Here is a 26,916-nt window from a genome sequence, read left to right as displayed (position 1 = left end):
TTCTTCTCATACTCCCATACATTCCCCATTTGGTCTCAGTCTGTAATTCACATAAGGTACAGTATAAACATTTGCGATTCAATGCTATGCTAGTTGGCAAACCTGATGGATTTATATTTTTAACTTTATTCATTCTGTGTTTGGTTTTCTAGACTAAATTTTTCTGTGAAGCAATTCCACATAAGCCCCCTGACATGTTTTTGTTCAATAAGCACATGCTTCTGTGCTGCTCTTCATCCATATCTTTAATTTTGAAATTTGGCCAAATATATAGTTTATATTCTGTTTCTCCGGATGGCTTATGCCCATGTCATCAATATTACCTGATGCTTCAGATTCATTGAATTGCAGGTTTGTGATTTTCTGCCTAACTCTTATGTTTGTTGTGAAATTTTTGAATAAATAATGTATCATGCCTGTGTGTTGTGCCCCAAGCTGCCCTACGTTTGGGGGCCAAAATGTCACGGACCACTCTGTCAATGTTGAAACCCGCACTGCCAAAAACCTTGGGGGCTAAACTATTAGAGCCCACACTGCCCCAAGCTGCTCCAGTTTCCGGGTCGGGGTTCAGCAAGCAAGAGAATGAGGACAAACTTGAAGAATGGAGACCAGAGTGTGATTCAATCCTGTTTATTTTTCAGTCTCTCTTCCTAGTCCAATTTCCAAGTCTTGAGTTCCTAGTCCCTAGTTCCCAGATCCTAGTGCCTCCAAGTTCCAAGTTCATTCTCTAAGTGCTAAGTGCCTAATGCCTAATAATCAACTCCAAGTTGTTCTCTCTGAAGTGTCTGATTTTCTGTTACTCTTTTTTGTCTGCCTCTCACCTTTTATATGTCTCACTTCTAAGCCTCACCTCTATGTCATGCCTTTAAGTCATGCCCTTAGGTCTTGTCTCTAAATCTGATCTCTAAGTCACACCCTTAAGTCTTGGCTCTAAATCACAGCTTTAAGTCTCACACACCAATGTGAAGATCCTGGGTACCTAAAACTTGATGTTGTCAGAGTGTGGTCAGCTGTTGTAGGCTGATGTGATCAAGTTTCTTTTCAGGGTATATGGCTCAAGATGGTTGTGAGGATGATAGCCGCCTTCTGTCGGCTCCCCACAACTGTGTGCATGAATATGAATATCATGTATGACTCATCTTTACTGTTGTCAGAAAATGGCCTCAGAACTCCTGATCTTGAAGAAATGGACAGGTGTTGGTCCACATGTGTATGCTAGAAATTGTCCACTATTATGTGGAAGACCAGCAAGATGTCTCAACTACTGAGCTGAAATACTCAGTAGTTGAACTCCTGAAATACAATCTTTATTTCTGATCAACATATTCATTACTAATAATTTCATCTGTGCATTTTTAACTGTTTAAACATGCATTCCCTTTTATTAAGATTTATTAATGTTGCTGTTTAAACTGGTTCACTTCATGTTTATGCAAGACGAATACAGGACGGCACTGAATGTATAATGCTTTGCAGAAAGTTCAGTAAAAATATGTGAGTTCATTCTATCATTTTTTGTTTCCTGATTTATTTTTGTAGCACAGTAAGGTTCTTAACATGTGACTTTTGATGTCCTAAAACTCATTGCATGTATCGTGCTACATTCAACTCAGTAACATACACCTGCCTGTCCCTCTGCAATTAAATACATGAGCAAATACAAGCAGCTTGCCCATCACCTTTGTAGTTAGTACTTTTTCATCCAGCTTTTCAGATGTGTGCTCAGTACAGTTGATCTGTTTCCCCCTGCATATCCCTCTCAATTGCCATTTGTGTTGCAAGGCTATAATCTATTCAAAGGGATCAGGAATGACACAGATGAACCCTGTGTGAAGGGTTCAAGTGTCAACATTTCAAGTTTCTTCTAAACTGACATGGTGATCATATTATAATTCATGTGTCAGCAAATAAGTTGATAAATCATGTGAATTATAAGATTATATTTTATAGGAAGCATACCTTTACTTTGTAGTGATGTCAGTATCAGGCTTTGTGTTGTTCACATGTATGGGATATTTTAGGAAGCAGTGACTTACAAAGACGTGCATGTGAACTTCACTGCAGAAGAGTGGAATTTGCTGGATCCTTCCCAGAAGAATCTCTACAAAGACGTGATGCTTGAGACCTACTGGAACCTCACTGCTATAGGTAAGACTGTGAATTTATTTTTGCTTCTCAATATAAGGGAAAAATGTTTTTGGGTTACTGATGATCATATGTTATTTCAATAGAGAACAAGTAATATTGAGTTGAATAAATCAGGTTCATTGCCGTGAAAATTCAGAATAACTTGAATATTGCCTAATTCCAATCCCATATCTTTCATTTTCTGGTACCGTATTTTAGGCTATAATTTGGAAGGGCGTCATACTGAAGAACAATATCAAACTTCTAGAAGTCATGAAAGGTAATTTTAATGTTTAAGCTGATACAAATATGCCTGTGAGGAAAGTTTAATATGATCTGGAAGCTCTAATGGAAAGCAAGTGTGTAAAATATCAGTCCTTTTATGTACCTCAATGTCAGTTATGTGATTGGTGTGTAAAATATCAGTCCTTTTATTGTAGCTGTGATTATAAATTCACCCAAAATTATGTACCTCAATGTCAGTTATGTGATTGGTGTTTGCAAGGCATTTCTTTAAGAAAGAAGAGAAGGAAACAATGCCTTAAGTGATCAGTTTATTTGATTTGTATCTCCATTAGAGCTATGTTGTGGAACTACCAATTTGTATAGTCTCATAATATTTAGATGTTGCACATTGAATAGTGATAAACATGTATCCATAACCTTCTAATAAGCAAATAGTCCATGATAAAGTTGGTGATACTCATATACGTGCAGTGAAATTGTTAAGTTTAGTGTTTTGTCAGTTTATGAGAGTCAAGAATGTTGTTGTGGAGAAACATTAATCATGTCTGCAGTGAACAAAAAATCAATGCATGTGAATTCAATGTGGAAACCTTTCATTTGTTACTCTTTTTTAATGGGTGTATCAATTGTCAGCATGGATGAAACCATGTGAGCATAGAGATACTAAAAGAAACAATATACCTCTATCTACTTCAGAACAATGACAAGACATGTAGTATTCTGCCTTTGGTAGACTTTCTGAATATGATAGGTGTTTGCAGTTGATTGATTTTGTGACATTACTGGGAACATCTCCAAAGTCACACTGCAGAAAATCTCTATGGGTACTAGAAGTTTGTAAATTATTTTGTTCATCCTGGTTCACAGTGCTGCTGTTGTGTGATGCACACTACAGGAAAAACTAAGAATTCAGTGGGTGTTTTAATGCTCTGAGTTATCCCATATTTCTTAGGACATGTTAAAAACATTATATAGAAATCTCATATAGAAAAAGGATTCTGTAAATGTGAGCCATGTAATAAATTGTCTTACCATCACAGGTATTTTCAAAGACCTAAAGCAACACACAGTGAGCAAGTACAACCATGAACATTAAAGTGATAAAACCTTAAGATCTCAGTGTTCTTTTTATTAGACCAACTGTAAAATTTATACATATTTGTAAAATGATTGATCAGGCTATGAATGTGGTAAAGTTTTCACATGTGCCCATTATTGTTGCAGGCATGAAAGAAGTCATACTGGAGAGAAACCACATGAATTTAATCAATGTGGTAAAACCTTTTCATGTCAAAGTCATCTCCATTCTCATAAAATTACACATACTGGAGAGAAACATTATGAATGTAATCAATGTGGTAAAGGCTTTACACAACAAAGTAATCTCCGAAAACATAAAAGAACACATACTGGAGAGAAACCTCATGAATGTAATCAATGTGGTAAAGCCTTTTCATGTCACAGTGGTCTCCGATCTCATAAAAGAACACATACTGGAGAGAAACCTTATGAATGTAATCAATGTGGTAAATCCTTTTCACATCACAGTAGTCTTCAAAGACATAAAAGAACACATACTGGAGAGAAACCATATGAATGTAATCAATGTGGCAAAGCCTTTTCATGGCACAGTGATCTCCAATATCATAAAAGAACACATACTGGAGAGAAACCTTATGAATGTAATCAATGTGGTAAAGCCTTTTCATGTCACAGTCATCTCCAAATACATAAAAGAACACATACAGGAGAGAAACCTTATGAATGTAATCAATGTGGTAAAGGCTTTACACAACAAAGTAATCTCCAAATACATAAAAGAACACATACTGGAGAGAAACCTCATGAATGTAATCAATGTGGTAAAGCCTTTTCAGATCACAGTAGTCTCAAAAAACATAAGAGAACACATACTGGAGAGAAACCTCATGAATGTAATCAATGTGGTAAAGCCTTTTCAGATCACAGTAGTCTCCAAAGACATAAAAGAACACATACTGGAGAGAAACCTTATGAATGTAATCAATGTGGTAAAGCATTTGCAAGGCCCAGTCATCTTCGATCTCATAAAAGAACACATACTGGAGAGAAACCTCATGAATGTAATCAATGTGGTAAAGCCTTTTCAGATCACAGTAGTCTCCAAAGACATAAAAGAACACATACTGGAGAGAAACCTCATGAATGTAATCAATGTGGTAAAGCCTTTTCATGTCACAGTGGTCTCCGATATCATAAAAGAACACATACTGGAGAGAAACCTTATGAATGTAATCAATGTGGTAAAGCCTTTTCAGATCACAGTAGTCTCCAAAGACATAAAAGAACACATACTGGAGAGAAACCATATGAATGTAATCAATGTGGCAAAGCCTTTTCATGGCACAGTGATCTCCAATATCATAAAAGAACACATACTGGAGAGAAACCTTATGAATGTAATCAATGTGGTAAAGCCTTTTCACATCACAGTAGTCTCCAAATACATAAAAGAACACATACAGGAGAGAAACCTTATGAATGTAATCAATGTGGTAAAGGCTTTACACAACAAAGTAATCTCCAAATACATAAAAGAACACATACTGGAGAGAAACCTCATGAATGTAATCAATGTGGTAAAGCCTTTTCAGATCACAGTAGTCTCCAAAGACATAAAAGAACACATACTGGAGAGAAACCTTATGAATGTAATCAATGTGGTAAAGCATTTGCAAGGCCCAGTCATCTCCGATCTCATAAAAGAACACATACTGAAGAGAAACCTTATGAATGTAATCAATGTGGTAAAGTCTTTACACAACAAAATCATCTCCAAATCCATAAAAGGACACATACTGGAGAGAAACCATATGAATGTAATCAATGTGGCAAAACCTTTTCATGTCACAGTAATCTCCAAATACATAAAAGATCACATGCCAGAGAGAAACCTTAATTATATAATCAATGTGGAAAAAAACATAAGTAAAAACGTTCCAAAGAAATAAATGATCACATACTGGAGCGATACTGTGTGAATGTAATTAATATATTTAAAGCCTTTTCACAAAGTTTTTGTCTCCAAAACCATAAAAGAACCCATATTGGAAAGAAACCTATGAATGTGATCATTGTGGTAAAAGCCTTTCCATAAAGAGTTTTCCTAAAAAAACATAAAAGAACCCATATTGGACAGAACTATGAATGTAATCATTGTGCTAAAGTCTTTGCATGTCCCACTAGACTCAGAAACATAAAAGATCCCACATTGCAAGAAACTTCATGAATGTGATCAACGTGGTAAAGACTTTTCACAACATGAGCATCTCCATTATTATAAAAGAACAAGAACAGGAGAGAAGCCTCATGAATGTAATCAGTGTTGTAAAGCATTTGCAAGTCACAGTCATCTGCAGTGACAGGAGAGATCACATACCAGAGGAAAACCTGGTTGAATATTTACAATGTGGTTAAGCCTTTGCCTGTCATAGTTCTTTACACATACACAAAGAAATCACACTGGAGAGAATCCTCATTAATGTAATCACTGTGGAAAAACTGACAATTCACTTTTATCTGCGACTACATAATGGAACACATTCAAGAAAGTGACTCAGTGTCATCAAGGTGCTAAGCCCTTGCATGTCACAGGCAGTGCCCGATCCATAAAAGAACACATACTGAAGAGAAACTGCATGAATGCCATGAAAGAGGTAAAGTCTTTGCATGACAATGTGCTCTCCAAACACTTCAAGTAACACACTTTTTAGAGAAACCTTATGAATGTAACATGTGGAGAAGCCTATGCCTATCACTAGTCTCCAAAGACATAAAAGACCACAAATTGGACAGAAATCTTGTGAATGTACTCAAGTTGGAAAATCATTTACATGCCACAGTATTCTCTGAATGCAAAAATCAACACGTACTAGAGAGAAACCTTCTGAAAGTAATCTATGTGGTAAAGCATCTGCATGTCCTAATCATATATAAATGCATGGAAGAATTCATAGTAGAAATGAACTGTGATGATTTGAATATACTTGGCCCTAAGAAATGTCAATATTAATATGTTTGGCCTTGTGGGAATAGATATTACTGTTTTGAAGGAAGTGAACTCCTAGGGTGGTGGTCTTGGAGCTCTGGCCCATAAAAAACAGACTCTCCTATCACCTGGCTAGAAGACAGTCTCTTCCTGACTACCTTCTCAAGAAAATGCAGAACTCTCAGCTCCTTCTCAAGCATCACGGCTGCCTGTATGTTTTCATTCTTCCTGCTATGTTGATCATGAACTAAACACTTGAAAGTGTAAGACAGACCGAGTTAACTATTTGCCTTTAACAGAGTTGCCTTGGTCACAGTGTCTCTTCTTAGCAATGGAAATTTTATCTAAGGCAGAAGTTGGTACCCCAGACTTAAGTATTCTTATTGGGAGGCCTGACCAGGCTTTTGTGTGAAGCAATGTGGGTTTGATGTTGGGTTTGTACATGCATTAAGTGGAACTTCAGGGGCCATGCTAGTAGAATACATATGTACTAAGGGTGGTTTGAACTTTGTATATAGTTTTTATAATGCTTTGTTGAAGAAAGTTGCTGTTTTTACTCCCATCTGAAGGTAAAGAGGTTTATTTTGTTAATTGCATTGACAAAGGAAGTCTCAGGAAAGCCAAGTACAGCCTTTAGCCTCTGTTTACTCTCATGGTGATTGTTTTGATCACACTTAGTAATCTTAGGAAAGAAAAATATAAAATCTTAGGTTCAAAGAGAAAACCTCACAAGGAAGTTGAATGAAGCTAAATCTTGTGATCACAGACCCACAACGTTATTAAAGAAATGGTGATATTATGGCAAGATTCCATCCACCTAAACATATGGATGTGAAGTTGTATGGATGAGAACTGTATAATGTTAGGCATTATTATTAACTGGTTATTGTTTTTATGTGGACATAAGAAGATACAATTATGTGTCAAATTGACAATGGACAGATTGTGATTACTATAGTGGGTTTTCAATTTAAAATCTAAAAGGATATAGGATATACTTAGGTCCAGACATGGTGATACACACCTTAAATCCTAGGAGATGAACATCAAGCAGATCTCTGATTCAAGTCATCCTGGTAAAGAACAAGCTTTAGGTGATGAAAAGCTTAGGTACAGGGAAAGCGTTAAATATGTATTACCCAACATTCAGGAGACAAAGCCATGCAGATCTCAGTTCAACTTTCATCTACAGAGCAAGTTCAAGGACAGCCGAGCTTAGGCAGTAACATTGTTGAAAAATAGAAAGGTGGTGATGATGTACTAGAAGAGGCCATGTTCTGGCAAAAACAAGCAGAGGAACTCAGCAGCTTTGTTTTTGTGGCTCTGACTTTAGAGGCAAGAAGAGAAGGGACGACTGAGACAATTCATGCTGGTTGGCTATAGTTAAAAAATTAGTGGTGACAAAGAAGAAACCAGCATCACTGAGGTGAAACCTTCTGGTAAGTGTTTTCTGAGAGGAGAAAGAAGCTATATTCCAGAGGTAGCCAAGGTTGTCCCTTGTGGTTTAGCTTGACTCAGTCCTGGGTAAGACTCACCCAGGTGGCACTGGTTTTAAGGTATCAATGTGTCATGCAGTGCAGCTAAGGCTTGGCAGCATGAAGGGAACATGAAAGGAATGCTGTGAAGACTGTTTGTCAGAGAAGAACCCAGCATGTTGAAGATGTCAGTCCCGTGGGATGAGCAGAAATAGCAGCAGCAGTTGAGTGGAGTCAAGCAGAACCTAGTGTCCTATAGAGGGAAGGGCTGGAGAGAGACCCAGTTTCTTTAATGGAGCGCAGAAGATCATCTGTGGATCCCAGATACTGGAACAAGAAGCTGTAATTTTGAAGTTACTTTGGAGACCCCAAGAGTTTTAGATTCCAGAGCTGTGGGATACCTTCTCAGGAAAACTCCTTTAAGGAAATAAAATCAGCCAAAGTAAAAGATTGTGCTACAGTGAGCCAAGCAGGAAGGAGTTGGAGATCTGAAGAACGCTTTGACATCAGACATGGAGACACAGAGTTTGTAGATTTCCTTGCTAGCTTTTGGTCTTCTTTTGGCCCAGTATTTCCTCACAATGGTGATTAGGAATGGTGACTATATCCTGTGAATTTGAATGGATATGATGTGCTATTTTTTTTAAAGTATAAGGAATTACAGTTACATGATTGGAATGATCTCAGAAGAGACTTTGAACATTGGACTTTTAACATTTTTAAGACTTCTATAGATGGGGACTTTTAAATTTGAACCTCACATATTTTGTATTATGCTTTTTTAAAATATGATCTCCATACACTCATGTGTTTGCACAATCATATGGGGGCCAGGCAGTGGAATGTGGTAGTATAAGTATACTTGGCTCATGTGAGGAAGTTATTATGAGATGTGGCCTTGTTGGAGGAAGTGCATCACTGTGGGTGTGGTCTTTGAAGTTCCACCCAGTGCAGAATGGACCCTTCTACTAGCTCCCTGGCAGATAGTCTCTTCCTGGCTGCCTTTGGATCAAGATGCAGAACTCTCAGCTTCTTCACCGGCATCATGTTTTCTTGCATACCTGCCATGCTTCCTGCTGTGATGAAAAAGGACTAAATCTCTGAAACTGTAAGCCAGTCCCAATTAAACTGTTGCTTTTATAGGAATTGCCTTGTTCATGATTTCTCTTCATAACAATGGAAACACTAAGACAGAAACCCTGTGAGTGTATTTAATACAGTCAAGCCTTTGCACAATTCTCTAGTCCTCATTATCATGAAAGAATACATGCTAGAGTCTAAACATGCCCCCTTGACTCAAGACACACCCCCTGAGTCTTAAACACGCCCCCTGTGACTCAGGACACCCCCTGTGATTCTTGACACACTCCCTGAGTCTTAATCACACCCCCTGTGACTCTTGACATGCCCCCTGAGTCTTAAGCACACTCTCTGTTACTCTGGACATGCCCCCCTGAGACTTAAACATGCCCTCTGTGGCTCAGGACACACCCACAGAGTCCTAATGAACATGTTTAGTATAATGAGGCCTTTGCACACCTCTGTTGTCTTCATCATCATGAAACTATTCATACTGGACAGTGCTTACATACTGTGCTAAAGCCTTTACATCATGGGGTCCACTGAGATCCAACACAACTCAAACACAGCACATGGCAAATGATAAGAATTTGTTGTAATCAAGTCACTACTGATAAATCAGGGCCACAAAATTACACTCAGAAGCTTAGATGCAATACCCCAGCCTCAGCCCCACCCTGAACCAGAAAGTTATATAGCATCCAAAAGTCAAAACCACAGAGTCCTGTGCCAAATTACAGTTACATTTTTCCCAATCATGTTTTTTTTTTTCTATAGTTACTCTATGTCAAATGATAGAGAATGTAGGTTGTATGGTCAACACAATCATAGCCATTTGTTCTTTTGTGGTTAGGAACATGCATTATATTTTGAGGAATAAAACATGAATAACAGAGATTATCGTTAGGAATGAAGACCCCCAAACACGGGAGACCCTTACTCCAGTCTCACGAAGTTTCGGCCAACCACAAAGTCTCAAGACACGGTACATGAATGCCAGCAGCAGAGGTTTATTAGAGAGGAGAGTTGGCAACCAACAGTCAAACTGCTCACTCATACAGGAGTAGAATTTGACAAAAGACCAGCAAGCTGAGGGGCTTTTTAAAAAGGGAAAACCACAAACCAGGGGAGTGAGAAGGGTGGTGAGAGGTTGTCAAGGATACATAACATAAAAATAGTCAAACATTCCAGAGGAGCCCAAACCTAAATGATTCAGGATCATGTGCAAAGCACTCTGCAACTCATTCCTCACAAAAATGTGGTCTTGCCATGTCACTTGTTCCATTATTTTTTGATTAACTAGTTGTTCCAATTTTTAAGTCCTTGCTTTTTGGACAGTTAACCAGTAAACAGACACTGGTGAGATGGCTCAGCAGTTATAGACCATCTGCTCATTCAGAAAACCAGTGTTCAAGTCCCAGCAAAGACATGGTGGCTCATGACAAATAAATCTGATGCCCTCTACTGGCATGCAAGGGTACCTGCAGAAAAAAGCCATCTAAATAGAATTAGCAATCAGTTAACCAGTAAAGGGCAATTTCACTTAGACAATCCTAGTATTGCGTGGTGAGGTAACCTGTGGAGTGTCTAACACTTGAGGTATTTTATTTGTTATTTAGGGGAAAAGGGCAAGAGATCTTTTAAGTTCTACTTTCAGAATAAGCTGGGGCTAAAGAGATGGCACAATTGTTAAGAGTACTTGCTGCTCTTGCAGAGAAGCAGAGTTTAGTTTGGTTACCAATTGAACCAGAATCAGAAATTGTAAGGCATATTAGGAGTAATATTTAGTACACTTATCCATGGTTTCAGTTACTTGCAACTATAGTTCACTTCAGAAAATTGTGTGTGTCTGTGTGTGTGTGTGTGTGTGAGCTCTAATCCAACAATGCTACATGGAAACTTCCAGAAAACAATCCATAAGTTTAAATCAATACTGCTCTTAGCTGAATGTTGTCATCTCTTATCACCTCACACTATTTTGTCAAAATGAATCATCCATCTTGCTTTATAAACTAGAATAGGGTCCAGACCTTGGGTACCTTTGACATCAGGATAGGAAGCTGAGAAAAGTAGTCATACACAAGCCTGAGCCTCTTCTTGCCTCTGCAGCAGTCTGCAGTGTTTATGATTTATTGAAAAGCCTCAGGTGTATGGGGATCATGAATTGCAGTCGGGATTTGCTTTCAGAAATGCCATCTAGGAGCCCAGTGAACAAACAGCAAAATGTACAATGGTAAACATCCTTTTAACATTCAGGTCAGTCTTTGATTTTTGGTTTTGCTACTTAATTCCTGTGGGAATTCAGAAGGGGTAGAGGAACCATTCTGAGCCTTGGTCTCCTTATACACAAAGGAGGATACTAGGACTTCTCTTACATGGTGACTGCAGATCAGCTGTGATAACCTTTATGGAGCTTAGCTCTTAGGAGATAGACATTCAGTACATCGTAGCTGTTGCTATTATTCATATGAAGTTGTCCTTGACTAAATTCACATGAAAATGACAGAAGAATTGGAGGTCAGCAACAGAGTAAGCCCCAAAGACTAACTAATGTGTGATCAACATGGCTACCTAGCAGCTTTCCACCATGCAGGACTGAACACTCCCCGCAAAACAATGGTGAAATGGGGAGGGTATTCATAATAAAAAAATGTACCTGGCTGCTGCTTCCAGTTGTTCTTTCCTATAAAAAAGAGAAAGAAAGAGAAAAGGACCCATAAATGGCATGAAATAGTTAATCTTGCCCAAAGTCTGTCTTAAAGCTTCACGTAGAAGGTAAAATAGGATAAATTAAAAAAGAAACATTTTGGAACAGGATGCTAGATATGGAAGGAAACCAAGGGATGAGGCAGACTTTGCCATGTGCCTCATGCCCCTGCCACTGCCATTTTGTCCTATGCTCCCAAGTTTGTCTTAGCTGCTTATTCATCCAGGAAGTGGGTGACTGCCCACTCAACACCAGGATCTGTCACTCAACTTAGATGGTTTGTTTTGCAGTTGAGGCAGATAAGGACACCAAGACTGCCAAATGTAGTTGCTATACTCCCATCCTTCTCTACCATCATGGTCAGCAGTGTTTACTGCTGTGTTCACAGCAGCGTTATTTCATGTCTTTTCTCTCATCAGCTATTATTATAAGCTCTGGTGTTTTGGATGTGTCAATTAAGCCTTACAACAACTCTAAGAGTAACTACTATTGTCATACTATTTTTTTTTTCTGTTGAGAAAGTGGAGGAACAAAGAACCGCATAAGATTTCAGATGTAAAGCAGTAGAGTTGTGATCCCAAACCAGGCAGTGTGTCTCTAGAATATGCCCTGCAGTGATGGAGTACAGCACATGCTGGCCACATATTCACTACTCGGAGCCTTTGCTCAGCTTTGCCTAGAATTTTCTACCCCCTTTCTCTACATAGAACAGTCTTGCCCATGCATCAAGTCCACTGGGCTGAGCCTCAATCCAGACAGGCTGTTCTAGCTCAGGGGTGACCAACAGTGGTGTCTTAAGGCTGTAATTTCAGAACTTGGTGTCTTTCTTTCTTATTTCGTCTCCATTGTGTTTCATAGACCCCTCCAGTCAAGACTTAATCATCATCGATTGAATAAACTATGAATCAGGTGCCAAGACAGATACAGTTATTTCTGACTTTATTTCACACTCACATCAACTCCTTCAGAAATGGGCATTGTTTATACAAATATCCCTTGACCCAACCTGTGGGATGCAGGAGAAAATGTACCAGAGTACCACATACTTCTTTCTAAAATAACTTTTTCTTCCCAGACTCAAAATGGAAAGAACAAGAGTATTGGCAGAACTGGGCTCTGGTTTTTGTTCCAGCATGTACCTACCAGATCACATCATGTATTAGTCTTAGTGTTCTGACACTTCAGTAAGAAAAATGGTCATAAGAGACAAAGAAAGAGAGGTCCAAGAGAAATCACAAATGAAGACAAAATTTCTTTCTTTCTTTTTTTTGTTTGTTTTGTTTTTTTCAAGACAGGGTTTCTCTGTATAGCCCTGGCTGTCCTGGAACTCACTCTGTAGACTAGACTGGACTTGAACTCAGAAATCTGACTGTCTCTGCCTCCCAAGTGCTGAGATTAAAGGCTTGAGCCACCACTGTCCAGGTCAAAGGTTCATTTTTGAAAATAGATTTTATGGAGGCAGAGGCAGGCGGATTTCTGAGTTTGAGGCCAGCCTGGTCTACTGAGTGAGTTCCAGGACAGCCAAGGCTATAAAGAGAAACCCTGTCTCGAAAAGCAAAAAAAAAAAAAAAAAAAAAAAAAAAAAAAAAAAAAAAAAAAAAAAAAAAAAAGAAAGAAAGAAAGAAAGAAAATAGATTTCATATGACAATACAGTAAAATTCTACTTGAGGGGGGAAAATAAATAAATATTTCAAAAACTAAGGTCTGGTGAGAGATAAATGAAGCATCTGTTGCCAAGCTTGATGACCTGGGTTTCACCAATTCCCAGAAGGGAAACTGACATCTGCTGCTTGCCCTCTGGCCATCACATGTACACCGAGGCATTCCCCCACGAAACACACTAAGTTCACAGCCACACAGTGAATTTTAGAGCCCTTCCTTCAACAGTATATGAGTTTGAACAAAATTTTCCCACAGTCACCCTAACTATTGGCTCTGCCCTCACTCCAGTACTTTCTGACTTTAGGTGAGCTATGCTGTTTCTCTCAGACTCAGCTTGAGGGTAACAGAAGAAAGTCTCTCAATGGGTTGATTCAATGAGAGATGATTGTTTCAATGCAATGAGAGGATGTAAAAATACTTACCAAATTTACTTGTGGCACAGACCAGCATTTTCAACAATATTCAATGGAATACTGTAGTGCTGCAGAATACTGGAAGAGGGGTCTGCCACAGACTGGTCTTAAGAGGCTAGAGTGACTTCTTTTTTTTAAAGGTTTAAAATCTATAATATATAATAATGTATAATATATAATACATGTAATATATATATATATTTGATGAGTACACCACAATTGCTCTCTTCAGACACACCAGAAGAGGGCACCAGACTCCATTACAGATGGTTGTGAGCTACCATGTGGTTGCTGTTTCCTGGGAATTGAACTCAGGACTTCTGAAAGAGCAGTTGGTGTTCTTAACTGCTGAGCCATCTCTCCAGCCTGAGTCACTGCTTGTAAATTCAGAATATACATCAGCATTGCAGGGTCTCAGACAAGTCCTAAGAGTAATGCTTTGTAACCCTTGCTCTTTGGAAGTGGCCGGATAAACCCATGCAGTGATTGTGGAGATGAAGGCCTACAGCCCAGGACTCCAAATCTTGTGACTTTTCTATAGGGAAGGTCTCTGTGTTTACGATGACTCCTGTGCACAAATGCATTAAAGTGGGGTGGTATATAAGGAATGTTAACTGTGTCAGTACTTTTCAAAGTTTGTTAATAACATCATCTTATAATAGATATTTTATATTGTTAACTTGTCTGGGCTCCATAACTCAGGAGTTTCCACTTAAAAGCTTAGGACAGACACTAGAGTTCTGGCTTAGCCCTTAGCTAGGAATCTGCCCACTACTCTGACCTCCGTGGACACTAGGCACATGCATGCATGCATTTGGGCAAAACATTTACACACATGAAAATAAATAAATTGAAGAAGAGGAGGAGAAAAGAGAGAGGGGAGGAGGAAAAGAAGGAAGGAAGGAAAGGCAGCTTTAAGCAGACCACAGAAATGGAAGCGCGTTTTACTGTATTTACTTAGGATGACCGCGAGGGGGCGGGCTTTCCTAAATGGTAGCAATTTAGATTAGCAGGTTTAAAGGCAATTGGAGAAGAGGGAAGAATGTGAGGACATGATAGTGTTTAAAGTATTAAAGCCGCCAGGCAGTGGTGGCACATGCCTTTAATCCCAGCACTCGGGAGGCAGAGGCAGGGGGATGACGGTGATGGAATAACAATCAATAATGCTTATCAATATTCAATAATCAATAAATGGTCATCAATAATTAGCAATACTAATTGATAACCAATAATGATCAATAATTGGTGGTGCACGCCTTTAATCCCAGCACTCAGGAGGCAGAGGCAGGGGAATTTCTGAGTTCAAGGCCAGCCTGGTCTACAGAGTGAGTTCCAGGACAGTCAGGACTACACAGAGAAATCCTGTCTCAAAAAACCAAAAAAAAAAAAAAAAAAAAAAAAAAAAAGAAGAAGAAGAAGAAAGAAAAGAAAACAAGGTATAAGATTATTATATTAAAATAAATTAGGAGAGAGCGGAAAGGACAAAATTTAAAATTTATGGATGGGAAATGATTCTAAAAGTATCGAGAAAAAGTTCAACTAAATTTTTAAGCACCTAAAAGGACATCCTGACATCTGAAATCCAATGAAGGTGAGAGAGGAACTGAAGGAAAGACCTAACATCCCTGCCCACCTCATCCAGTCCTGCAGCTTTAAATTATTATTTTTAATTATTATTATTAAATATTATGTAAATGTCACTAACCATCAAAGCTATAGTTCACTACCAGACCTCTCTCCTGAATGGCCGAGTTTTACCTGTGCACCAGGACATCTCCACTTCAGATCTATTCTAAGGCAAATTTAACAAAGCACTAACCAAACTCCTGTATATAAACTATTTTGACTCTGAAGACCTGTAACATGTGAAGTCTTTTCCAACCATTTTAACATGAACCCGTCCTTTTAGATTTCAGGCTCAAAAATCTCACGAACCATACCATTTTCAGCAATTCTAATTCTCATCTGCGGCAACTCCATCTTTACTTGCTTCTGTAATACTCTCCTAATGCTGCGACCTTTCCTGACCACATTATGATCTGATCAACATTGTCAGGTTTAATACACAGCCAAGCTCACATATGTGCTGAGATCATGCTCAACATACCTGTATCATTGAAAATAAATGTGTAATTCCTGACAATAATCGCATGTGCTCTGCCTTCTCTCTAACTCTGATTCTTAGTGTTTACTTTCCTTTGTTACATTCTTGACTTTCTTGGAACAAGTTAGATGAATCCCCATGTCATGATTTAGTATGGCTCATTTCCCCTACTTGAAAACAAGTCTAGATACTTTGGCTATATATATATATGCATGTATGTATTATATATATATTACACACATATATATTATATATTACATATATTACATACATATATAATATATTACATATATTATATAAATTACACATATATTACATACATATATTACATATATGACATACATATATTACACATATTACATATATATTATATATTACAAATATGACATACATCTTTTTATTCATTTCCTCAATGAATCTAGTTGTTGCTGTGGGTCTGTGTGTGTGCCTGTGTGCATATTCCTAAGCATATAAATATTTCCTAAGTACTTTATATTTAGTAATTCAGTATTACAAAATGAACAAATAAATATCTAGGTGTCTGTAAACAATATTTTGCAAAGGGCAATTGTACAATAAAAGTGCTGAAATAATTAGTAGGCAATTCACAGAAAAGAGACACTTAAAGGAATGGAAAAAGAAATCACATATGCTAAGAAGCAAAAAATGTAAATTATATAGGAAGCATATGTAAAATTAAAATAAAAATAAAATTAAATTAAAAATTAAAATGTAAATTATATTAATGTCCATTAAGTAGACAATGAGCAACACGCAATTACCAAATACAAAAATGCAACAGAACCTGAGATTTAAAAGGTAGTACGGCTGGGACTGGTGCTGTATACATCTAATCTCAGCCCTTGGAAGGGGGATCTGGAATCCATATCTGTGAGTTCAGTCAACTTGGTCTACATAGCCAGTTCTAGGTTAGCTGGGGTTACATAATAAGACCCTGGGCCAAAAAGAGTTATAAGAGGCTGATTAATCAATCAGTGATGAAATAAAGCATTTGCCTGACTTTCTACCTCAATTTTTGACTTAGTACCTCAAGTACATAAACAAGTCACTTCTGTGACAGGGAAATGTAAACACTGATGATATAGTAAATAACACTAGGTGTATAGACATTAGATATGTCCACTTAGAGACAAATGATATAAATGAAAAAAATATAGATGTAAGATTGACTTCAGAATAACCTGGAGAAGCTGAGGTAGAAGAAAGCAGATGGGACTCTGCTTTCTTTCTTTAGACATAAACACCAGGGGAAATCAAAATCCTTGCTTTTTGTAATATTATTTTCTATCGTTTATTATTTTAAATGTTCAATAAGAGTTCAAGTTAAATTTATTATGGTTAATCTAATCAGCTTTTGAAAGCATGTTGTGTACATGCTTTAAATAAAAATACTGCCTCTGATTTAAAGGTTCTTAAACCAGTTGAAAAAAGTCAAGTTTAATACTATTCAGTATGTTGTAAACTTAAGAACAAAACCAGTTGATAATGTTTATGATTATACACAGGACTTAAACTGAACTGATTGTCCCTCTCTATGAACATAATTGAATATATCTAAGATTTATAAGTGTGTTTATAAATAGCCTCAGGCATTTTCTTCTATCCTTCTAAGACTGTATATATAGATGCAACATATACATCTCATGGAACAAAAATACATGCAATTACTTAATCTATGAAATCAGTTGAAGTAAATACTCAAAACAACCAATAGAAAAATACTGAACACTAAACCTACTGGTTATTTTTCTAAAGGAAAATTCATGTTTGTAAAATTCAACATCTCGTCTTTGCTTTTAAAACATGAAAGGTAGTCAAATAAACGTTTTACTTTATTGCTGACATAATCTGTACAAGTATGTCATATGTGAGATATGGATTAATAATATTAATTAATAACATGAACATTATTATATTATGTAATATATAATACATTATATATTATATATAATTAGGGTTAGGGTATATATATTATATAATATGTAATAATATAATATATATGTAATAATATTATATAATATATAATATATAATATAATTAATATAAAATAATATATTAATATATTACATTTTATATTACATTATAAAATATATAACATTATTATATAATATTAATATTATTGATATTATTAATATTATTAATCCAAACTGCTGTTGGATGATTATTGTTCATTATTTTAACTTATGAATGTGCATACACATATATAAATGTATACATTGGTTGATAGTCTTCAGTGTTGGTGCTAAAACCCCACTTCCTTCCCAACATCTTCAATTCACTATAAAGAAGCAACTGCAAAAATGAAATTATATTTTAAGTATTGCTTTCCAGATCTTACCTAGGTAAATTCTAACGGTGATAATGCTTCAGCAAAGAAAAGAGACTAATATTTGTATACACGCCTATTTGAGAGTAAATAGAGGGGAGAATGAAACTGAGAGATTTAAAAATACTGTACCTTTTCATGTAACAAGTGAGGTGAATCCCCATGTTACATATATTAATACATATATACATATATTATATATTACACATGTATTACATATATTACATACATTACATACATATATTTTATATATTACATATATAACATACACATGTTACATATATCACATAAATACTATATTAAGTAAAAATATAGAGAGCTCCCACCCAATACTAACAAGGCTTGATCCTACTTAGGTCCTGAGAGCATGCAAGACTGAATGCATTCAGACAGAAAGAACATGGAGATGTGTGGTGAGTGAGGTGGACAGCATTGAAGAGAAGTTGAAGGTAGGGAAAGAGTAGGATCAATATCCTGCTTGTGAACATTTTTCTGACTTAAAAAAAAGAAAGTAGAGAATTTCTGCTAGTAAAATAGATGGACCTAACCTAGGCCAATCTTTCTTCTGAAGACAGCTAAAGAATCTGTACGAAGTAAAAACATCATTTTCTTTTTTTTCTTTTTTTTTCTTTTATTTGTTTTTTGGTTTTTCGAGACAGAGTTTCTCTATGTAGCCCTGGCTGTCCTGGAACTCACTCTGTAGACCAGGCTGGCCTGGAACTCAGAAATCTGCCTGCCTCTGCCTCATGAGTGCTGGGATTAAAGGCGTGTGCCATCAATTTTTGATCATTATTGGTTATCAATTAGTATTGATTACCATTTATTAATTATTGATTATAGACTGTCATTGATTATTGATTATTGATACTCTGGGTGGTTGACATCAATAGGAGAATAGACCACAGGATGTCCCCCGAGATGGACAAAGATAGTAAGATCAGGGGGTTCTGCCTGTTTTATATGGGCGGTGACATAGCCTCTCCCAGGTAAAGGTGAGGTAGTCAGGTGGATTCTGGGAATGTATGGCTGACTTCGATATGCTCCTTTTTCCTCATATTGTCCTCCCTCCCCATTTCCTTTTTAGGAACTGTATAAGTTGAGAGTTATTTTTGCATTAAAATCAGACACTGACAAGTCTCTGCTTGGTCTCACTTCTTTCTCTCACCCATCTTCCTTTTCAGATGAGATCCCCCTTCATCCCCATGAATAACTGAGACCTGTGGGTTGGGTCAGCCATTGGCCAATCTGATAGAGGCTTTTATTTTAGTCGTGACTCCCTCTTCTAAGGTGCATCAAGTAGACAACCAAGAAAAGCCATCGCACCATGGCCAGAGGACGCTGTCAAGAAAGCTCAGCAACACTGGGACACCGATGACAGGAGTAATAAAGACCCTCAAGCTGCCAGACACTAGACAATTCTCCATACTGGATACATCCAGGTAAAAACCCAGCAAAATTAAAGTACTGATAAATCATTGGGCATGATGGTATATATCCATAATCCAACACTCAGAATACAGAAATAGGAGGATTTCGGGTTTGAGGACAGCCTTGGTTTCAAGTTTCAGTGAAGTCTGATTACATAGTTAAATTCCTGTCTAAAAACCAAAACTTCCCCGAAAACCCAAAATAAGAACAAACCCCCCCAGTAACTAACTCAAATACAAAGATACGTAAGAGATGATGTTAAAGAAATGTGTTACTTTAGAATGTGCAGTGGTGGCACATGCCTTTAATCCCAGCACTTGGGAGGCAGAGGCAGGATGATGATGGTGATGGAATAATGATCAATAATCATGCCAATCAATAATAAATACCAATCAATGATCAATAATCAACACTAGTCAATAACCAAAAGTGATCGATTATCATGATAATCAATAATCAATAATCAGCCTTCAGCGCTGATCAATATTCGATTCTAATCAATACCCAATAATAGTCAATGATTGATGGCACACACCCTTAATCCCAACACTTGGGAGGCAGAGTCAGGGGGATGACTGTGATGGAATAACAATCAATAATCAATGCCGATCTATAATCAATAAACAGTAATCAATAATCATCAATACTAATTGATAACAAATAATGATCAATAATTGTTCGCACACACCTTTAATCCCAGCACTTGGTAGGCAGAGGCAGGCCAGCCTGGTCTACAGAGTGAGTTCCAGGACTGCCAGGGCTACAAAGGGAAACCCTGTCTTGAAAAAAAAAATCCCTCCAAAAAAAAAAAAATAAAGAATGTGTTACTATTTTAGTTTACTAAAAAATTAAACATATGCCCTCCTAAGCACTAGGTACAGCATTCTTTATCATAAAAACTAGAGGCCACGATTGTTCAGCCACTATCTTTTTTATTTTGGAAAGTTTTGATAGAGGTGTATCTCAAAGACACAAAATGATCCAACAGTCAACACTTCTGACTGTTACATGGGCTTCCCAGTTTCGGTTTTGAGGCATCAGATATTGTAGGTATCTACAACAGGAAAATTAATTTTGGGGGGAGCCAAAATATCAATAAAGTACTTAAATTGAAAAAAAGTTTTGGTTTTCTAATCATGGTTTTTCAAATCATGTTCTATGAATGCACGGAAGCAAATATACATGGCTATGATGTGACTATAAAATAATAATAAAATAAATAATAAATATAAAATGTCTCACCCAGGTTCACGTGTTAAACCAGCTGAATGTGCTGTTGTGGGAGGAAGTGTGGCATCAGTGGAAAAGGCAGGAACATGAATTTCAAGGTCTTCTGGCCTTCCTGGTTCTCTCTCTGTCAACTCCTCCAGAATGTGGCCTCAAATCACAGTATGATCTGCCCCTGTGACTATGGACTGATCTTTTGCAAAATCTTTGGCCAAAATAAATCCATTCTTAGGTATCCGGCAACAGCAATGCAAATTCTAAGTAACACCCACAAAAATAATCAGATGCACTACTCACCAAAATCCTGATTACATCACTGCAAATTTATTTCATAAGTTCTTAAACTTTTAAATGAAGCGCATTCCTGATATAGGTAGATTTAAACTGTTTACAGTAAACTAAGTAACTGATAACAATTGCAGAACAAAATGTGCCAATCTACAAGTGAAACCTCACAAAACCTAGGCTTAACCAATAAAATTTATTTATGAACAAACACAGAGAACTCAAGGGAAGACAGACTGTGCAAGTCAGAAGGCATATAAGCATAACAAATTGCGAACATTAGCTATCTCAAGGACAGGGCTATCCACATTGCTACAGGCTATCTCAAAGACAGGGCAATCCACATTGCTACATTCTACACTGCAAAAAGTATCATGTTAACCCAAGATTATATGTCGGCTTTGCAATGAAAATATCTTATTCACAATCTGTAGAAAGATGAGAGATAACAAACGTAAATAGAAACAGTGAATTCTATAGTGTTCGTTGATTTTAAGATTAAGTTATTATAAATTGCACAATATTTTTATATACTTTAGCCCTTAATTGAAGTTAAAATTTAAATAAGAATGGGAAGAAAATGAAACTGCTAGTTATTCAGAACATCAATATATAGATGCTGGTAGGTCCTGGGAGATTCTTATTAATTAAAATACTTAGAAGCTAGATTCTTTGTTAGCGGTAATCAAATAACCAAGTATATTTAAAAGAAACCAACTGTTCTGTAGATTGGAATATAAAGAAAATCTTAGAAATAAGCTTCCATTTATAGAATAAAATAAAAATACTTACAACAAGGAATAGACTGAATTGGTCCAAGGTCACAAGAAGAGACATCCCTGGAAGATCACTTTGGTTTGAATGTTTGGTAGTTTGGTCAGCCCAAGCCACCACCTTTTTTCTCTCTACTAAACTTTCAATATCTTTGAAGTAAGAATCAAAAGCAGCATTTGACAGGCCAGTTTCTTTCAATCTCCAATACTGTTTTTTGTTTTTTTGTTTTTTTTTGTTTTTTTTGTTTTTTTTGTTTTTTTTTTTAGGGCTGGAAGCAAAGCATTCAATAAACTACAAACAAGATGACAAGAAAAGAGAGATCTCTGTTATAAACACACTACTGTAGTTTCCTTGGTACAACAGGCAAAGTATTACAGTATCACTAAAATGATTTCCTATGTAACTTTACTTGGCAAATTCTCTAAGCCTGCACCAAGTCTATGTGAGGCCAAACTGTCCTTTATAAAAAAACTCTCTCTGTTGACTCTCTCCCTTAATATCCATTAAAATGTTAATATTAGCTTTTTCACAATTCAAATTTGTCTTGTAGAAAATTGAAAATATTAATATTAGTTTTTTCACAATTCAAATTTGTTTTGTAGGAAATTGAAAATATTAATAGTAGTTTTTTCACAATTCAAATTTGTTTTGTAGGATATGTTCTACAGGTAGTCCTGGTAGTTTCTATGTGATCCTGCGAGTCCATACCCAGCTGAATCCCTGTCATTTTCTAAGCCCACAACCTCTATGTCTCTCCTCATGGCTTCTTCACAGTCCATGAAGTTAGACTTACAACAGTTGCATCATTATCAAATGTGGATATTTTGGTATATGACATATACACTACAGTATAGTAACTACACAGAGATAGAAGGTGAGTGTGGGAAAGGCCTGGGGATCTGAGGAGGGGAGGACAGCTACAGCTCATAGATTTATAGATCTCTGAACTTTTGGCAACTGTACTGTTCTGGGGAGTAAGATTACTAGGTCTGAAAATACAATGAAAGATTTACTTTTGATGTTCAGAGTATTCCCATAGTTTCAAGATTAGAAGTGACAAGTGTTTCACTATACTTAAAGTGTGAATTTAAGGAACAGACAGACATTATGCAGATTGCCTACTTTCTTGGGAAAGTCTGAAATTGTCATCTGTCAGACAGAACTTGAAAGACCTAGGCCTCAGGTCTTTCGCTCTGAGAGACCCCCGTCACCAAGACACCGAGACCAGGTATTCGGATGCAACAGCAAGAGGCTTTATTCTTCCAAACGGGTACCCGGACGACAGCGTCTCCCTGGAGGACTGCTGTCCGGTGGTCTAGAGATTGGGGTTTTTTATAGGGGTTCAGAGCAGGAAGCAAGGTTTACAGAATCGAGAAGCATGGTTACAGGGCTCTAATTGGACAATTCAAATAAGGCCAAGTTCAACCTAGGGTCAACACCCTGTTCCAGGAATGAGGTGCTGGGGGCAGTCTCTATTGTTCTTTGGATCACCTGGTGTTTTTCTGGGTACTTTCCGTCCCCCGCCTGGGGCCAGGTGCACTGTTTTGGCACTATCTTTGACCTGCTCAGGGGCCCAGTATTTTTCCAGCCTTGCAAAACAACTCTGCTGAGCAAAATAACTCTGCTGAACAAAACAACTCTGCTGAACAAAACAAGTTGGCTAAGCTGGGGTCTTTCATTTCCCCATTTTCTTTATACATGGAATGGAATCTTCCATTCGCTATTATCTTAGTTTAACTCGGTCTCCTGTCTAAGTTGGTGATACTGTTGAGTTAGAACCATAGCCTGGACTGTGATAGATAACCCTGGGCCACGGCTCAACGAGGACACAAAAATCTCTGGTTTGATTGAGGACCTGAGCCGATATGCAAGGGGTCAGTCCCATGTTGCAGGCCTACTGGGTCCCGTTCGGGCCTGTAAGCCAATAGTTCCCAGGGTGTACCCGGAGGGTCTTATTATAAAGGGCCTGATGGGTAAGAGGAACTGTCCCTAAACAAAGTCCCTTGCCTGATACTTCGGACAGGGTCAGCTTGTTTTGGGTGCCCTGTGAGCAAAGTTGAGGAACTGAGGTGTGGTTGGAAAGGTTTTTAATCACAGCAACCCCCTCATAGTAAGGGGGTGCTGAGCTCAAGCACAGCCAGCATTCCTAGAACAGGGTGTAATTGGCACTTACTGTGATATAGTCCCAGCCAGAGGAGGGCTTCCAATGGGCCTGGCCAGTCGTCTCACAGTCCCAGGACTTGCAATAGAAGTCCGAACCTCCCCCATGGTAGCGGTATGCCCGGGGTCGGTGTGATCCGGGACAGACATAAAAGGTTACTTCTTTGAGCTGGCTCCTCCGATTGGGGGTTGCGGCAGCACCCCCAGGAGACCCCGGCTCGCCCTCCTTTGGGCACCGGTCGTCCCTCAGCAGGACATGCCTGTGGGGGCCGCAGAAGCAGCGCCAGCCAGAGTTCCTTGGATACTGAGAAAAAGTTTGGTAGAACTCGAAGCGGCCTTCAGAGGCGAGAGTGGCGCTACGGAGTCAGTTCCATGCACGACATGGACAGGGAACCGCTCTCTGAGGCAGAGGCTCCAGGACACTGTGGGTTTGTGCTTTCCCATGAGAACTTACAGTAAGTAGTCAAAGCCTCTCTTTTTCGAAAAAAAAAAATATATCTTTCTGAATTGATGCTTGAGAAATGTCTTTTTCCTGCTGGCTCAGATTTAGCACAAAAGTGGCATCCGATCAAACAGCATACCGCTCCTGTGAGCCCGCATTTAACATTTTTGATACGTTTGATCCATCACTGGTGTCTTTGAAGCTACTGCAAAGGTCAATCCATTGTATAAACTGGGACTAAAGTTAGCCCCTGGGATGACGGAAATAAGTGGAGATGGTTCTGCAATTCTACAAACGAATTGTGACTCAGAAGAGGATTCAACCACCCTCTGTCTGCAGTCACAGAGGCAGAAGCAGCGCCAGGGGTAGCCCCCTTCAAAGTCCCACCCTGGCGCTCTTGTTGCCAGCTTACACAAGTCTGAGTACAGTTCCGGGTACCAAGTCCAAAGGGCATGCGTTCCGGAGACAGACCAGACGACCTCCCCTGACTGTTTAGGACCTCCCAAGTTAATGACTTGGGAGCGTGGGGACTGGAAGAAGTCGTCTTATTGGCAAAATAAAGGAAAACTAGGAGCGTGCAAGTCTTATCTTTAAAGGGTTTGGGGTACGGTGGGCTTTCCATCTCGTGGCCTGGTTCGATTCTGGAACGGAGGTAGCCAAATTGACGTGGGCGGCGTGAATCCAGTGAGCGATGCTGTCTACTTTCAGTGCCGTTGGGGTGGTTAGTAGCACAACAAAGGGTCCCTTCCACCGGTTCCAGGTTCTTTAATTGATGCCGTCGAACCCAAACCGAATCTCCCACTTGGAACCGGTGAGGTATCGGTAGTTGGTCTCCCTGCTCTTGGTAGGCACCTGTAAGGAATTGCCAAATCTCCTTCTGGACGATCAGTAGTGCCTGCAAGTGATCTGGAAAGGGGAGGCTATCAGCAAGGGATGGGAGGTAAGGATTCAAGAGGCTGGCCGCCGGGGGAGGTGCCCCATAAAGAATCTCAAAGGGGGTAAGTCCATGTGGCCCAGGCATGTTTCGGTCTCGATACAAAGCCAGGGGTAGCAGGGTCACCCAGTCTCTAGTGCCAGGTGCCAGCATTAATTTGGTTAAAGTCTCCTTTATAGTTCTATTTACTCTTTCTACTTGACCTGAACTCCTGGGGTTATATGCGCAATGCAGTTTCCAATTTATCCCCAGTGCTTTGGCCACTGACTGACTTACCTGGGAGATGAAGGCGGGTCCGTTGTCTGAGCCCAGAATATGTGGTATCCCGTAGCGGGGGATGACTTCCTCTAACAGTTTCTTTGCAACCACCCTCGCAATCTCATGTTTTGTCGGGTAAGCCTCTACCCAGCCTGAAAAGGTATCTACAAAAACCAACAGATACCTGTATCTATAGAGCCCAGGTTTTACCTCTGTGAAGTCGATTTCCCATTGAGTTCCGAGTCGGTTGCCCCGGGCACGGGCTGCACAGGGCACCCTGTTGTGTCCTGCATTAACCTGGGCACAAATGTCACAATTGGCTGTGACTTGCTGGAGAATCTTGTCTTTGCCCAGGAACAGTTGTTTCTCCTCTTGTTTATCTACCAGCATTTTTATTTTCTTCTGACCCAAATGGGTCATCCTGTGTAGGCATTAAATTAGAGCCTTGGTTTGCTGTGTGGGCCAGATTGGCTTTCCCTGGTGGACCCATAGTCTGGAGATGGGGTCATAGGTGGCCCCCATTTTCTTGATCAGCTCTAGATCCTCTTGACTATATGTGATTGCCAGTGGGGGTTCATCTTCGGGGTCGGCTCTGACCGGGAGGGCCTCAGCAGAGTCCCTCACCGCCGCCTCTCTTGCTGCTTGATCTACCAAGCGGTTGCCCCGGGCCTCGATGTTGTCTCCTTTCTGATGGCCTGGGGTTTGAATTATGCTCAGGGCTTCTGCCATGCAGAGGGCCTGGGCCAGGGCAATTAACTCTGTCCTCTGAGCCGACGTTCCCGGCAGCAATGTTTCTGCCCAGATCACCTCTGAGGTGGTGGTAACTGCAGCTCCTGCCTTTCGCAACCCGTTGTGAGCGAAGCTGCTCTCATCGGTGAACCAGGTGTAGTCCGGAGAGGAGAGGGGCTGATCTGTCAGGTCGGGGCGTGTCCCATGTACTTCCGCTAGGATCTGGATGCAATCATGGGGGTCGGGCTCCCCAGGGAGGGGGAGCAAAGAGGCCGGATTAAGCACTACCGGGGATCCATAGGTGATTCGTTCGGAGTCCAGCAATAAAGTCTGATAATGTGTCATTCGGGCGTTGGAGAGCCACCTTCCTGGAGGTTGCTTTACCAGGGACTCCACCGCATGCGTGGCAAACACCATCACCGGCTGGCCCAATGTTAACTTCATAGAGTCCTTGAGCAAGAGGGTGATGGCCGCTACCATCTTGAGGCACG

General features: G+C 39.0%; 2 protein-coding genes across 2 annotated transcripts in view; one reads left to right on the top strand and one right to left on the bottom strand.

Moving 5' to 3' along the window:
- LOC143437284 (uncharacterized) overlaps nt 1-24,521 on the top strand; it is a 33,004-nt gene extending 8,483 nt beyond the window's left edge. The window contains exons 4-8 of the mRNA XM_076922096.1: nt 2,022-2,148; nt 2,347-2,407; nt 3,598-4,571; nt 24,086-24,177; nt 24,261-24,521. Of these exons, the coding sequence (XP_076778211.1) occupies nt 2,022-2,148; nt 2,347-2,407; nt 3,598-4,571; nt 24,086-24,177; nt 24,261-24,521 (1,515 nt within the window). The remainder of the gene's footprint in view (nt 1-2,021; nt 2,149-2,346; nt 2,408-3,597; nt 4,572-24,085; nt 24,178-24,260) is intronic.
- On the bottom strand, nt 23,134-26,905 carry LOC143437392 (uncharacterized). The gene is made up of 2 exons (XM_076922223.1): nt 25,715-26,905; nt 23,134-25,410 (listed from the first exon to the last, which is right to left on the bottom strand). The coding sequence occupies exon 1, from the start codon at nt 26,903-26,905 to the stop codon at nt 26,129-26,131; it is 777 nt and encodes a 258-aa protein (XP_076778338.1). The 3' UTR covers nt 23,134-25,410; nt 25,715-26,128.
- Nucleotides 26,906-26,916: the final 11 nt, after the last annotated feature.

This window comes from Arvicanthis niloticus, chromosome Y (genome assembly GCF_011762505.2).
Source record: "Arvicanthis niloticus isolate mArvNil1 chromosome Y, mArvNil1.pat.X, whole genome shotgun sequence".
Classification (NCBI taxonomy): domain Eukaryota; kingdom Metazoa; phylum Chordata; class Mammalia; order Rodentia; family Muridae; genus Arvicanthis; species Arvicanthis niloticus.
This window is presented reverse-complemented; position numbering and strand designations above follow the sequence as displayed.

Coding starts and splice junctions, on each gene's coding strand:
- LOC143437392 (XM_076922223.1), bottom strand. CDS start 26,905: ATGGTAGCGGCCATCACCCTCTTGCTCAAGGACTCTATGAAGTTAACA.